At 43.3% G+C, this 14291-nt stretch overlaps 1 protein-coding gene across 3 annotated transcripts; it reads right to left on the bottom strand.

Annotated features, from left to right (window-relative positions):
• Positions 1-4: 4 nt before the first annotated feature.
• On the bottom strand, positions 5-14238 carry LOC118426852. Of its 3 annotated transcripts, none has more exons than XM_035836412.1 (13): positions 13998-14238; positions 13511-13614; positions 12990-13086; positions 12329-12493; positions 11002-11251; positions 10294-10449; positions 9408-9515; positions 8797-8908; positions 8220-8338; positions 7023-7139; positions 5963-6152; positions 5019-5127; positions 5-4674 (listed from the first exon to the last, which is right to left on the bottom strand). In XM_035836412.1, exons 1-13 carry the CDS (start codon positions 14109-14111, stop codon positions 1525-1527), a joined length of 4791 nt encoding a protein of 1596 aa, XP_035692305.1. In that variant the 5' UTR covers positions 14112-14238; the 3' UTR covers positions 5-1524. The 3 variants fall into 3 exon arrangements, with proteins under 3 accessions (XP_035692305.1, XP_035692312.1, XP_035692321.1); XM_035836419.1 differs by having other exon boundaries at positions 5019-5091; XM_035836428.1 differs by lacking the exon at positions 7023-7139.
• Between the last annotated feature and the right edge of the window lie 53 nt (positions 14239-14291).

Below are 14291 nucleotides of genomic sequence, written 5' to 3'. Positions count from 1 at the left end.
TGTCCTGCACTCTATGCAATGTTTAATTTCACTGGCAAGCTGGCATAAAAGCTTTAGTGTAATATTTCTCACCATTTGACTATATATAACATTATTTCCTTTGTCCATGATTGATTCCGCTAAGTAAAGCACATAACTTCCCTGTTAGATTGTGCTGTATGTAAGTAAAGTGGTTCAGGCTTCCATGTTCCCACCTACAAAGCCTGAGACACAGCCTTGACCTTGTTAAGTGTTAGGACCTGGTCACATAGGCTGTGCGATCACAAAGAAACTTTGGATAGTTGTGTAGCTTGAAATATTCAGCTGCCTTGTTGTAAAATGCTGTCTTAGATCCTTGTCAGAGGTTGACATGGCTTGTTTGAGAATTCTATGACATCATTCAAATTTGTATGAATGATGACTTAAATGAATGTGACCAGGGCACTTCTGTAGGTCTGCCCCAACAAGTTTGGCAGAAACAAAGTGGACTAAAGCTCAACAAGGTCAGATCCCAGGCTACCACCAGGCTACAAAATGTTGCAGTAAAATGTAGCATATTCTCCACAAAACTGTTACATTGTAAGAAAGAATAGCTGGCTGCTATCTCCTTTTAGCATTTTGTTAGGTCCCAAGATAATATTGCCCCCAATATTCGAAGGAGGGTATTTCAACACAAGACTAATTCATGCACCCCAGGAATTTCTAGGGTGACAAACAATTTGCAGGCTTTGCCTGGGTAGAGATAGGACCAGCACAAATGAATAATTCCTAGTCTGTAAGTACCATACACATGTTGTAAGGCTACAAAAATTTCTGATAACTTTATGTTTTTGTAATAACTAAAACTAAACGATTAAAACAATAAAAGCACCGCAACTGTTTTAGACAGAATTGGAAATTAACATATCTCCTAAGTTGTTTCTTCTGGTCATAGAAAGAGATACATTCCTTGTTTATTATCTTCCTTGAAAGAATGACACCTAGCATGTTAAAGACTTATTGCAGCTGTACACATTACACTATGTATGTACAAAACATATCACATCTAGCTGTTGAATTTAATTGACTAACAGAGAGTAACACTTGAAAATACACTTAAAGCCACAAAAGTACCATCAATATTGTTATGAGCTTTTGACTAAATGACAAACTAATTAGGAAAAGGCACAGATTGTCAGTAAATTTTAAACAAAGAATGGTAAGGCAAGCACTGTGCGAACAGTAAATATATGAGTCTGTACTCATTATAATGTGTCTCCAAGGCATATCATGTCATACATTTTTGTATGATGCAACTTTTATTATACTGGTACCTAGCTATTTGTCAAAACCCTGCCTGGCAACAAATATTGGAATGGTTAAAAACATAACTTCTGTCATGGCCAAACAAACAGCAGTAAAAGACCACAGTCACACCAAATTACACCAAATGTTGACCTATATCAACATGGTAGCAGCTAGCTCTATCTTCCTTCACATCGTTCAGCAGCTTCTACAGTTCGTACCCAGCACTGCTTCTCTCCTCTTTGCTCACTTTTACCAAGTTTATATCATCCAGTCTTGTTTGGTGGGTGCTGGAGTTATGTCCCCGCTCAGATCAGGTGCTTTAGGAGAAGCGGGATACTTCCTGGGAGATTTTGTTGCACTCCTGGGTTTGTATGCCGGTTTGCGTGGGGAGTGGAAGCGCTTCACCTTCACCGGGGTGCTACGTTTCAGATTGGTGGCCCTTTTGGGTGTCTTAATCGCAGCTCGGAGCGGGGTAGAGCCGTTTTCTTCCTGCCCAGGTAATAGTAGCGCCTGTTTGATCCTCGGCGTTTTGTCCGACACCATTTTTGATGGAAGAGTCTTTGGTGTGTTGACTGGCTTCAGCGGAGACATGGCCACTTTCCGTGCCGGCGATTGGACTGGGTGGCTGTTTGCGATGTTGTAGGAGTCGTTGAGGCGGACGCTTTCTTCTTGCAGAGCATCCAGGGCAGCGGCTACAGACCTGGAGGACTGGCAGCTGGTGTCCATGTCCTCTGGTTTGAATTCCAGCCCCACATTGGCCATGGAGCTGTCGATACTGAGTGCTTTGACCAGAGGAGTGGTGGGTAGCTTTGGGGTTGCAGCAGAAGGCAGTTTGGAAGCAGATACAGATGAAGTGCTGTTGTTGGAGCTGAGGACTGGCTTGTCCTGCTTCTCAGGCTCCTTCTTGGGTGTGTCCCCCATGTGCCAGGAGCGTCTGGCAGGGGACTTGCGGAAGAGCAGCGGATTCTTCACTGCCCTCAGAGGCGAGGTGAACCTGTCCCCAGCGTCCATGGATATGTTGTTCCAGATCTCTATGGAGTTTGCCACGATGCCAGTCTTGATCTCGCGAGGGATTGACGGGAAGCTCGCTGCGTGCTGCACCTGGGACGGCGAGCCTGTATCAGTGGGATGGCTGGCGCTTGGAAGAGCTGAGTCACTGACGGACTTGGATGGTGTCTTGGGCGGTTCAGTAGATGGTGGGGAACTTTTCTGTGCTCTAGTGATGGGAATACCTGAACCCTTACCAGGAGAGTACACGTACACACTTGTGGCTGAATCCCTGGCCTTCATCTCCTTCTTCTCCACACCATCTGACTGAGCATCACTTGCAACACTGCTGGTACTCACAGTCGATGACTTACTGTCACCACTGGGAGACAGACAGCTAAGAGTTTGTTCCAAATCAATCAGCACTTTCAGGTTCTTCTCCACCTTCTTGTGCATGTCAGAGCTGTTCTTTAGTGGGGAGGAGATAACCGGACGTCTCTTTCCCAGCCCATTGCTGGTAGTTGGGTCCACCTTCTTAGCTGGAGAGGCATTTGTTCTAAAAGACGGCAATGGTCTCCCGGCACGAGATGGGGGCTTGTCAGCCTTCCCCACACTGCCCATCCTTCCTGGTCTGCTTGCGTTCCTTTCCTTGCTATCCTTACGTGCTACAGTGGCCTCAGTCTTCTTCTCGCCTTCCTTTCTCCTGGCCCTCATTGCAGTATGATCCCCCATGTTCTTAAAGCTGTTTCTTGAGACAACTGCTCCTTTCTTTTCTTTGTCGCTATTTTTCCTGACCACTGGTGCCCTCTCCCTTTCCTGGCAGCTGCTGCTTCTTACTGCTGCCTTTCTGTCTGAGGCTTTCCTCTGTACAACACTCGATCCCTTACGGACAAAGCTGGAGGATGTGGTTCTCTTGCCGGCGCTGCCGGGAGTTCCCCTTCCTGGGGTCCTTCCCGAGGGTGTCCTGGTCTTCTTGGGAGTGACAGCTTTCTTGGTGGGTGTAGCGTCGTTTCTTCTTTTTGCAGGTCCGTTCTGGCTTGCAGTGTTTGCCTTTTTGGTAGGAGAAGGCTGTACCTTCTTCACGGACCTAGCATGGCTACTTTGCTGCAGGGATGCTGTGGCAGCCTGTGTTACCATTGGCTGTACTGATTCTTCTTTTGATTCATTGCCTGCACTTAGTACATCTTTTTCCGCTGTATTTTGGGGTTTGTCTTTCACTGAGGCTGACTCTGATGACACAGCACTCTCTGTACTTTCTTTTACTCCTGAAGTATTTGATGATCGTGCCCTCACTCTCTCTTGCAACGTCATGGTGATATTCTTCCCAGCAACATTCAGCGACAGGTGATACTGACTCACCTGCTGACCCATCCTCGGCCTCTTACTTGGTGAAGCGATGACTTCATCCTGTTGGGCCAATGGTCTCTTTGCTGGGGAGTTAGGAGAATCTACCTCTTGATCAGGTGAACTGAACAACTCTTCCTCTTTTTCACCATGTGCTGATGACGGCTCGAGGATGCCCAAGGATGGGAAGAACTTAGTGGTCCTGGTGTAGGCGACAAGACTCGGCAGTTCTGGCACGTCAGCTGAACTGTTGTGGTGCTCAGGTGGGGTTACTGTCTCCAACTCAGCTTCAAATCCCAGGTTCCTGACAACAGACTGTGTCAGATTATCTGTTTGATCCTGGGTGGGCACAGCAGTGGGTTGGTCACCATCATCTGGCAGAGCTCGTTTCCCCATGGGAGAATTCGTCATGTGAATGTCGACTGTGACAACCTTGGGGGAGTCTGCAGCTTTGGGTTCACACCTGGCAGCAAGGTGCTCCTTGAATGGTGTCTTCACAACATCCACACCTGCAGGCACCTGTTCACCTGCCCCAGCCAGATGACTCTTGTAGGGGGTCTTCACCAAGTCTGCAGCCATTAGTAGTGGATTCCCCATCTTGGGTTCATCTGGGGTTTTTGCCAAGTCCCCAGCCACCATCATTACATGTCCACTGTTGCACTCTTCAGGGGTTTTCGAGTCCCTTGAGCTAGTAGTGATGACAGACACGTCAGGGGTTCTGGACGTGTCGTTTAGGAAACTCGTGCTGATCATAGAAACGTCCGGTGTCTTGGCCCCCTCCGTCGAGCTGGTCATGGCCGAACTTGTGGTCAGGGTGGAGGAGTTGGGGTCCATGGCGTTGCTTCTCCTACTGAAGTTGAGTAGGGGCGAGGTAGGCCTTTCTGTGCTGGGGACGGGTAAGGACTTGGAAGGCCCGGCCCTGGCATGCATCTTGAAGAAGGATCCCCTCACTTTCTCGTTCAGCTTCGGACTGGCCCCAAAGTCAATGGTGGACAGGCCTGTGTCAGGAGGATGGTTTGCCAGCCGTGACCCCACATTCTCCAAGTTGAGGCTGGTCGACTGCACCAAGGGGGATTTCTGTGGGTGGTACGTATAACAGAAATATGAGATCAGTACCTCAAGCAAAAAAGGCAGGGGTTCTTTTGTCAGCACTTATCAGTGGTCAAGAGTTTTAGGATATAGGGAAATTTACTAATGAAGGAGGGTAAAAATTTGTTTTTGAAATGTAACTCATTGGAGTTTAAGCAAATTTGCCTTTTCAAACTATTTAATCATAATGCATGGAATATGGCTAAATTTCTCTTTAGATGAATCCAAGCAGCTGTGTACTACTACAATTGATGACACCACTACAGCCACACTAGTATGCAGAGGTGGTCACTTGTAGTTGTACAGGTTTCATTGCATATTTTAAGTCTCACCTCAGACTTCCCTTTACCTCCGCTGAATCTCTTCTTGATGGACCTCCTGAGCTTGCTGCCACCTGAGGATCTCCTGGGGGAGAAACAACCAGCCTTGCCACTCGAGCGCCTGGTGGGGGCACAGGAGGACAGACACAGGAGAGGGAGGGGGGTGGAAACCATCACCGTTAATCACAGGGTGTGGGTAGTTTTACAAGAGAAGTACATTCAAGGAATTTTAATTTCATCCGTGTTAGTACAGTCATTCTAAACCAGAGTTGAATTGTATCTTTCAGCACAAGATAATATTCCACTGAAGTGGTGGATGGCTTGACAAAAACTTGAGTTGCTCAGTCCAATATTTTGGGAAGTCCAACATTTTGTGTTTGAAGTGACAGTTCAACTCAGGACATTCAATGACTGTTGGTGATGAGAAAAGGGTATTACTATTAGGATGTCCAAACATGCAACAAAGTTCCGACACATCAAACAGAGGAAGGCTGCCAATATTTGCTAATACATATATGATATGTATGCTATTGTCTGTGATCATCAGTTTTTCATAAATTCTGTTGGTATGCAAAAGACAGAGAACAGATATGTGTAAATTGTACATTCAACGATTGTCAATCAAAAGAAAAGAAAAGGACACGCACGGGTTCTCAAGCTACCAGGTAATGACAAAGAATTTCGATGTAACATGCAAGATCATGTGTTAATAAGATCACATGTCTGTAAGTTCCTCTTGCAAGTTTATGCTCTGATTGGTCATCAGTATTGATCCTGAAGAAGGTGACAGTGGTCATTGAAAATCTTATCCGTGTGTAATTTTGTGTTGGCAGAACGTTTAGCTGCCACAATCCTTTTGCTTGTTCAGCCATTAGAAAGCAAAAAGAATGTGCCATTGGTTACCACTGAGGATGGCACCCAGGCTATTGATTTGATAACAAAAGAATGGAGTCCACCTTTTCAGCTTGTCGGCCAAGATTTTCCCAATCTTCTTGGAGGGAGTGGCCTTGCTCTGGCTGGTGGTGGACATCAGGGAGTCGTGCAAGGCGGCCTTGAAGCTGACCGACTGTCCCGGGGGCTCCACGAACTGTATGCTTGGGCTGGAGGGGGAGCCGGGGGTGAAGAGCTGGTCGCTGCTGATGCACACTGGGGAGGAAATGCGACAAAATTTGCATCTAGCTAAAGTTCATTTTGTGGGGTCGTGTGGTGCAACTGCAGGGTGTTTGGCTTAACAGTCAGAGGTTTTGGGTTTAAATCCTGCCATGCTACCAATGTTGTGTACTTGGGAAAGGTACTTTACACAACACAACATCCAGGTATAAAATGGGTATCTGATGGAGGAAAGGGATGGACCCCACCTCCCAATAATGTTCTCTTAAGACTTAACACAGTTGATAGCAACCTGCCCCATAAAATGGCTATCTATGCATTGCCACATTTCTGTTTCATATACAGCATCCATGGTAAGGTACTTGTAGCCTGGTGTCCATAGAATGTTGGCTCCGGTTTGCTCCTTTGATTGCTTCCATAATGAATAATCTGGCACCCATGAATAGAGAATTTATTACTTTGTGCAATACAGGTAGGAGCTCTTATTACTTGTAATGAAAAAGCCAACTGGAGCTAGAATGGGATGGATACCAGGCTAGGAGTTAGGCAGGGTCAAGGAATGAGTCTATTGCCTCATGTTTTTTAGCAAAACTGTGCATCACACAAGGGACGATCATCTTCTCTATCTAGAGTCATTGCACACAACAGCTAGTTGCAGAGTTAGGCAAAACAAAAATCTGCACAAAGTAGCAATGAGCACACTGAACTCAAAAGACAAAACCGCAATGTAAACCTAAGAGAGGCAAAACAAGGATGTGCACAAAATTAACAAAAAGCACACCAAACTCCAAAACTCTATGCGAACCTAAGAAAGGAGAAATGATGTGTTAGAAAACAATTCTACAAAACAAAACAAATAAAAATCTGCTATAGGGTGACAGGTTGCAGTAGCTTTTGTGACAATACTTTTCTTCTGAGCATGTGTAAGCGGGGTCTCAGCCTGCTGTAGGGAGCGGTCCAGGCCATAACAGAGCGTGGCGTACTGTCGGTACGAGTCTCTGTCCAGTCTGCTGGTTATCGAGTCTGCTGGGCCAAGAAAATGGCATGCAAGACATAAATAAGACAGGTGATGGAATATTACAGAAAGCTGTAACACAGATATCAAGAATTCCTGAGGCTATAAACACCTTTATTCACCAAGCGATTTAACTTTAATATTTTAAAGGGTCAGTACCAACTTCACTGCATACTTTCACGAGAATTCAAAACTCAATGCAGGCCTAGGGCTAGAAAACCCAAGGCCCTTTTTTTCTGTTAGTTGTAATATTGAATGTTGAAAAAAATAACTTTTTTTCTTTATTGCTTCAAAGTTCAATAGCCTTTTAGGGGCCAATACTACATATCAGGGTTGGACAAGTCCACTAGCCCTATTGTCCATGGCAAGTGAAAATGCTGATTGGGCAAGTGCATGACCTACCCTTTGGGCAAGTAAGATTTATCCATTAAGTGAGATTTTGATATACTTGTTACTTTTTACATCAAGCTATGGTCAACATAGAAAAATAGAGGCAATAACAAGAATGACATTGCTGGAAGTGAAAATGCATATAAAAGCCAAGGGACATTTAAATTTTGGGCAAGTGAAAAATTGGTTTGGGCAAGTAAATTTTGTACAGTATGTGCTTGCCCGATAGGACAATTTTAGAAAACTTGCCCAACCCTGCATGTAGCACTGGCCATATGTAACCCTAGCGTCATGGGAATGGTTTTATCATGGATCAGTGCTTTAGAAAATACTAGCACAGCTTCAATTTCAAAACATTTCAAGCCCTGTAAACACATGATTGTACATAACACAGATCTATAGCATCTCTATATAGACTGTGATGTATGGTTGCATTAAAGATATCTAATTAGCAGCTAATAAAACACATACAAAGCATATGGCAAATGAGGTACTCTATATAACATGTGGTTTTATAATATGTTGTATGAAGATTGTTAGTACTGGTACTTGTAATTATGAGATGTTGCTTTCTGCTATGTTATACTATATTGTTATGCTGTCCATGTTTTTCTGTGTGAATTTGTTACTCCTGGAAGAGTAGCTACTCCCTTAAAATGCAACAGCTAAAGGAGTTAATAAAGCAATGAACCAATTACCTGCGTCCAGATCCGCCTGGATGAGGTTGCTGGGTGTGAGCAGCCCCTCAGGAGTCCTGCTGGCTGCTCCGTACTGAGGCTTGGCACCTCTCTGTCCCATCTGCTGCAGGATGGCTTTCCTGGAAACAATAAGAGATGTTTAATGTTATGTGGAAAGGACAAATCTGTGGATCTCAGAGGACTACACAAGTAGAAGAAAAAACACTAACTTTGCACTAAAGTAAGTTGAGAACTACATATTTTTTTACTTAAAGCTATTTGAGAAAGAATTATGAAACAAACCATGCTGAGTCAGTCCTAGCACAATATACAATTTATAAAAGACCAGCAAATTTTCAATTCAAAGCCGAAGTATTTTACCTTGGCCATGCATCTGCTTTTCAACAAGATTTTGTAATTTTTTTTGACATTTTGGTGCATTGATGGAGATCTATTTCATTATCTCATGATAGTCATGAACACAGTTTATGCAGCTTGTCTACATTATCTCTGACTCATATCATATTTTGTCCCGTCAGTGCACAGTATGAGTGTACATCAATTCAAGAAAGAGAAACAGTTAACATCTCCATCTTACCTCTTAGCTGCGGAGAAAGCAGCGTGGTCGTCCTCTGCCTTCCTCTTGGTGGAGCGCATGATCCGCGGAGTCACCTCGCTCATCATCACTGCCGGGATGTTGGTGATCACCTCTGTAAGGACAGTACGGAGTCAGCTGTAAGGTTAACTGTCTATTTGTTTTGCACTTAAAAAGACAATTAATACATGACAATGAAATTGAAAAAAATGAAGAAATTAAAATCCCATAAGTGCATGAGACAAACTGTGCTATGATAGAATAGAGAAAAGAGAAATAAATGTTGCAAAAACAGTTAGGTGTAAAACATCGGGAATGGGGTAGATTCTTGCATCTGCTTGGAGATTAAATAGCTAAATCTATCCCTTTTTTGTTAAATCTCAGAACGGTGATCTATAAATTACTTTAGAAATGTTTTTAGAATAAAGGTTTGACAAAGACAAATTTGATATCTGTATATTACTAGATATGAAATCTATTGATAATGTGCATTTCCTTGGTATAGACAGTTTCTAACAGGTCCTGATTTTTTCCCGTTTTCTCTAGTCTGCAGAAGGACTATCAATGTATTAATAGCAGTACTAGAAGATTGTTACATTGTTCTAAAGCCTTACCAGAATCAGCTTGATCAGAGCTTGAGTTCTGCCTGGATGGTGTTTTGATGGACGATGAACTGCCGTGCCTCAACTTGTTCAGCCCCTGACTGATCCCGTTCACTATACCTGCAGGAACAGTTAAAATAACACAGTTACGGTAACTTACCACACTTGCCATGACCAAATTTCAACCCTATTTCAGCCCAAACATAAATGTACCAACAGTTCATTGTGAGATGCTAAAGGTCATGACTAGGGCTGGGTATCGGTACAGCGTACCGGTACAAAACCGGTTTTTCTTATTGGACCGGTCCAGAAAAACCGGACCTGAAAAAATTAGGTGGACCGGATGTTGGACCGGTTAGAAAATTAACAGATTATTTTATCATGCATTCACACGTTTTGGCGCTTGCAGGTGGAAGAAAATGACAAGAGTGAAGTAGAGTAAAGTTTATAGTAATTTCTACCAAGTTTTACAGCCAATCTCACAGGTGCAGTTAGCGTTGTAGGATTTTAGAACGCCAGTATGAGTCTAATACTCCACCAAACAGATTTCTTTGTAGTGAAATGGACCATTGGTATGAGTCATACTGAATAAGGTCCAGGTTCAGGTCCGGACCTGGACCTGATCCTTTGGACCTGAACCGGACCTGGACCTGAATTTTCTGTACCGGTACCCAGCCCTAGTCATGACCATTCAACGTGAACATGAAAGCAGTTTTCTATACCGCAGGATGTGGCAAAAGATGTATTTCACCTTTTTGTTGTTACAAGTGCTATAGTGTAAACCTCAATTTAGCATTTGCACAACAGAAGAAATGAAACTCTACAAGAATGAGAAACAACCATACAAAAAAGACTATCAAGTACCATTAAGAAAAGTCAGTATTAAGAACCACATAACCTTGTATAGATCCACTCCTTCTTTTCTTCCTCTTTGTCTTAGACCCATCAAGTAAGGAGTCCACGCTCTTGTCCAGCTCATCTCCTGACACCAGCCCTTCCATATCCTTCCCACTCAGCTGGGCAGCTCGCTCCAGCACACTGTCAGGGACAGCACCTGTGCAAAAATACAGCTGTCAAATCTTGTAGGTACATGCATGTGTACAGCACTCTGTCAGGGGTAACAACTGTGAAATATATGTAGCTGTAGCTATAGCTGGGAACAGCACCTGTGCAAAGATACAGTTGTCATCTCTTGCACCTGAATGTGTACAATGTACTATCATGGACAGAATCTGTGCAAGACTACAGCTGTCATCTCTGTAGATAGAGTACCTGTGCAAGAGTTGGAGTACTTACGGCTGTTATCTTTTAGCCTTGTGTCCAGCCTTGTTAGCTTTGGTCCACTCCCGATGGTTGCTACCCCGCCAACACTGTAGAGTAGAGACCACCAGGAGTGGACAAAAGCTAGCAAGGTTGGACACCAGGCGAATAATCTATTGCATAAGAGCATGTACAACACACTATCAGGGACAGCACCTGTACAAGAGTATGAATAGCTGTCATCTCATGTATATTCATGTTCTGTCATACCTCCACCATTGTACCATGATTGTACATGTTTTTACATTTATTAGACATGCATTCATAGACATTGATAAACACATACCAATGCTGTGAGAGTTTTGGATGAGAAACTTCACAATCTCTGTCTGCATCTTCAGCAGCTTGTCTGGGCCGATGTCTGCGCAGGTTTTCTCCAGAGTGGGCATGAGGTTGGGGGTCATGATCAGAGCCAGGTTGTTCTCGTCCATCTTGTTCTGGTCTGCCCTGGCGGCCAGCCTTGCCAGGAAGGACATGGTATACTGCAGGGTGTTCAGGTGGAGGGTGGGCAGCATGGCACACACGGACAGGACGGCCTGAGGGGGAAGAGACAATAAAGATAAATAGTTTTTTAATATGTCAGTGAAGATTTAATACATCCTTGTCATGAGATAGGTCAGTCAGTCACTGTTGCAAGACAGTGGATGCTGTCTGAAGCATCTGAAAGTTAACTGATCTTAATACCCAGTTGCTTGAATTACTTTTGTAGTGAGAAATTGTGATGGTCATACATGGAGTTGTCTAGCTGCCAGTTCTGTCCTACTGGCAATGTTTTTGGAAATGTTTGAAATAGATTCTATAAGAACCATAATCAAACTGGGGGTGGGGCTTCAGGATTGGTCCAACGACTGATTTTTTTCATTACATATTCACATCTAATACTAATGCTCCGTTCATGATGCAAAAAATGAAACGGTTCTATCGGTTAGGCAAGCTGAAATGGATAAGTTTTGTCATCATGACGCTCTGAAACGAATCTGAAACGATAGCAAACGTTTTTTTCGGAACCTCTTCGCGAGGTAGTATTGAAACCGTTTCCTCCTTACCCGGAATTAAGAATTTGCATCATGAACGCAAAAGCGGCGCAATCCGTTTTACATCCGGGTATGTGCGTTCATATTTGGTGGTGCCACGGGGAAAAAGTACAATTTTTAATCCGTCATTCGGGTGTTTCGACCACATTTTTAATTGTAAAATTGGTTTTTATCATCAGGCCGCCTCCCGGTAGACTGAGGAGCCAGCGACGGACCTGATATTGCAAGGGAATGTGTCAGGAGATCCAGTGGAAATGCCATAGCATGGCATATATCAGGACCAGCTTCGAATTCAGTAAGACATTGGTTCAATTTTGATCAAAGACCAAAAATCTGACACAGAAATACAAGTTTGGGCAAGATCACAACAGCCTCGGGGGTCAGAGGTCGCATTACCATGCATTACCATGCCTTTTCAAGGAACTGAAACGGTCTGTAAGTTTGCATCGTGAATGCAAAATGCAAACCGTTTCCTGTCGTTTGCTGTCGGATTTCTAGGCCTAACCGATAGAACCGTTTCATTTTTTGCATCATGAACGGGGCCTAATACATATCTTGCTCCTAAGACGTGGTACTGACCATGATCCTGTCCCTGTCCTGCTGGATCTCCTGAGCCTTCAGCAGACAGGTGTGCAGTCTGTGGGTGAACAGTGGGTCAGGCAGCTCACGGAAAAACTGCTTGAACAGGTTTGCCACGTCCAGGACAGATGCCTCTCCAAACTCTCCACCTTCATCCACTTTGATCTGAAAGTGTATGCGACACATGATATAGTGTGTTTTATTTTGCATTCTCCCTGTTGCCTATGCTTACAATCAATCATACACATTTGGTGTCAAACAACTACTTTAGCAGATTGAAGATTACTAAGCCAGGACACAAGAGAGTTATCAAAAGATATATAATAGTACATGTTTTGTAAAGGCAAAGTTTTTCAGGCCAAGGCAGCAGATTTGTTATTCTCTTTGTCTATGGGGCAAAGGGTTAGGAGGCCTAGCCCATCCATCTCTGCCCACTATCTTTTGTCTGCCCAACCCATTTTTATCTGGTTGGAGTGAGGAAAGTTGTGTCAAGTGTCCTTCCAGAGGATTATAGCACTGGCCCAGCACTGTAAACAGAACCTCTTACACCTCAACAAAAAGTCTGGTATCGCCATTGATGCCATAGAACAACATCAGAATGCTGTGAAGCTGACCACCAATTGCCAATATCAAGTTCAGAAGAGTCCAGAGATTTCCATACCTTGAGGTCTTTCTGTCGTGCATGTGACCCAGATTTTCGGAAGATCCCTTCTGTTTCGATGTGTTCCTCCAGAAAGTTGACAGTTGTAACAAGAAAGCTGATCAAGAAAAGATCAAATGTTAGCATGCAGATTAATCTTATGTCTAAGATTTTACATTGTAAAAATGGGCAACACTTAATTTTGTGAATATGTGACTACTAATTCTGCTAGGATGTTGTTTTGTACCGATATTGCCGAAAATTTATATGTTATTCAGGCAGTCTTACAACTGTACTGCAAACTAGAGGCATCAATATATTTCAGTAATTTGAATTATTTGATAAATCAATTCATTTAATCTAAAAATTATGAGATTGAAATAGTTTCTCTATCACTTTCAATTTCATGCTCAAAATATTGTTACAATATTTACAGATGGCAACTTCTTTCTCAAAATGTTTTATTTTTATTTTTTTTATCTCCAAACAAATTTGGTCCCAGGCTCTCAGCAAGTCTGGAAAAAAGGAAACGCCCATCTTACGTTGGTACTTGGTACGTGCCAGCAGGGGTGCTGACTGGAACTGTGGGTAGGTTGGTGAGCCTCCTGCCGAATACACCAACGCCTGGGCTGTGGTGGTGTTTGTCCTGAAACGAAATTTGGTATCTAAATCAAATACTGTAACGTTATATTCAATGTATTTCGTAAAAATCAGTACACCCGTAAAACTGTTCCTTCACGATCACACAAATATAAAAGCTTAATACACCGGTACATAGCTTCGTTGGGCTCAAGTCAAGGTTGAAATTTGTTACCCATATGCAGGCGATCATAAATTTTGATCAGATACTCTTTCATCCTCCAAATACGTAATTCCAAGATAAATTGAATGTTACCGAATCAAGAATGACAAAATATCATACCTTTCTAGTCCCTTCCTGTGTAATGAAATCGGTTGATATTTTTGCGACTTGTATTTTTTACAGCAAACGTCGGTTTCAAATCAAACACGGGTCACTGACTCACTCACCTGGCTTTTCGACGATTTCTTGACTTTGGGTATTTTGATCCCAAACTCCTTCAAATCCTGCGCAATCACTACCCTGGCGAACCTATCGTCGTCTAGTTCTGATAAGAACTTCATCGTCGGGTGTATGATTTATATAATTACACAAATAAACTAAAAATTGGAGAAAAAAGCCGATCGTCGACGGACCCTCTGCTTACAGGGCGGCCATACTTTTTGAAAGTTACCTCGCTTGAAATACTGCGCGCTGATTGGTCGACTGGAATTCAAATCAGTATCCGGTTTGCCCCTGAAACC

Source organism: Branchiostoma floridae, chromosome 1 (genome assembly GCF_000003815.2).
Source record: "Branchiostoma floridae strain S238N-H82 chromosome 1, Bfl_VNyyK, whole genome shotgun sequence".
In the NCBI taxonomy this organism is placed as follows: Eukaryota; Metazoa; Chordata; class Leptocardii; order Amphioxiformes; family Branchiostomatidae; genus Branchiostoma; species Branchiostoma floridae.
The sequence above is the reverse complement of the archived record's forward strand: the minus strand, read 5'-3'. Positions and strand labels throughout refer to the sequence as shown.

What these genes read in the sequence shown, in the direction of transcription:
- LOC118426852 (XM_035836412.1), bottom strand. Translation starts at nt 14,111, where the DNA reads ATGAAGTTCTTATCAGAACTAGACGACGATAGGTTCGCCAGGGTAGTG. An exon ending in CACGACAGAAAGACCTCAAG is followed by an intron (nt 12,494 to 12,989) that starts GTATGGAAATCT and finishes ATACACTTTCAG; the next exon opens with ATCAAAGTGGATGAAGGTGG. An exon ending in GAGGTAAAGGGAAGTCTGAG is followed by an intron (nt 4,675 to 5,018) that starts GTGAGACTTAAA and finishes TACCACCCACAG; the next exon opens with AAATCCCCCTTGGTGCAGTC.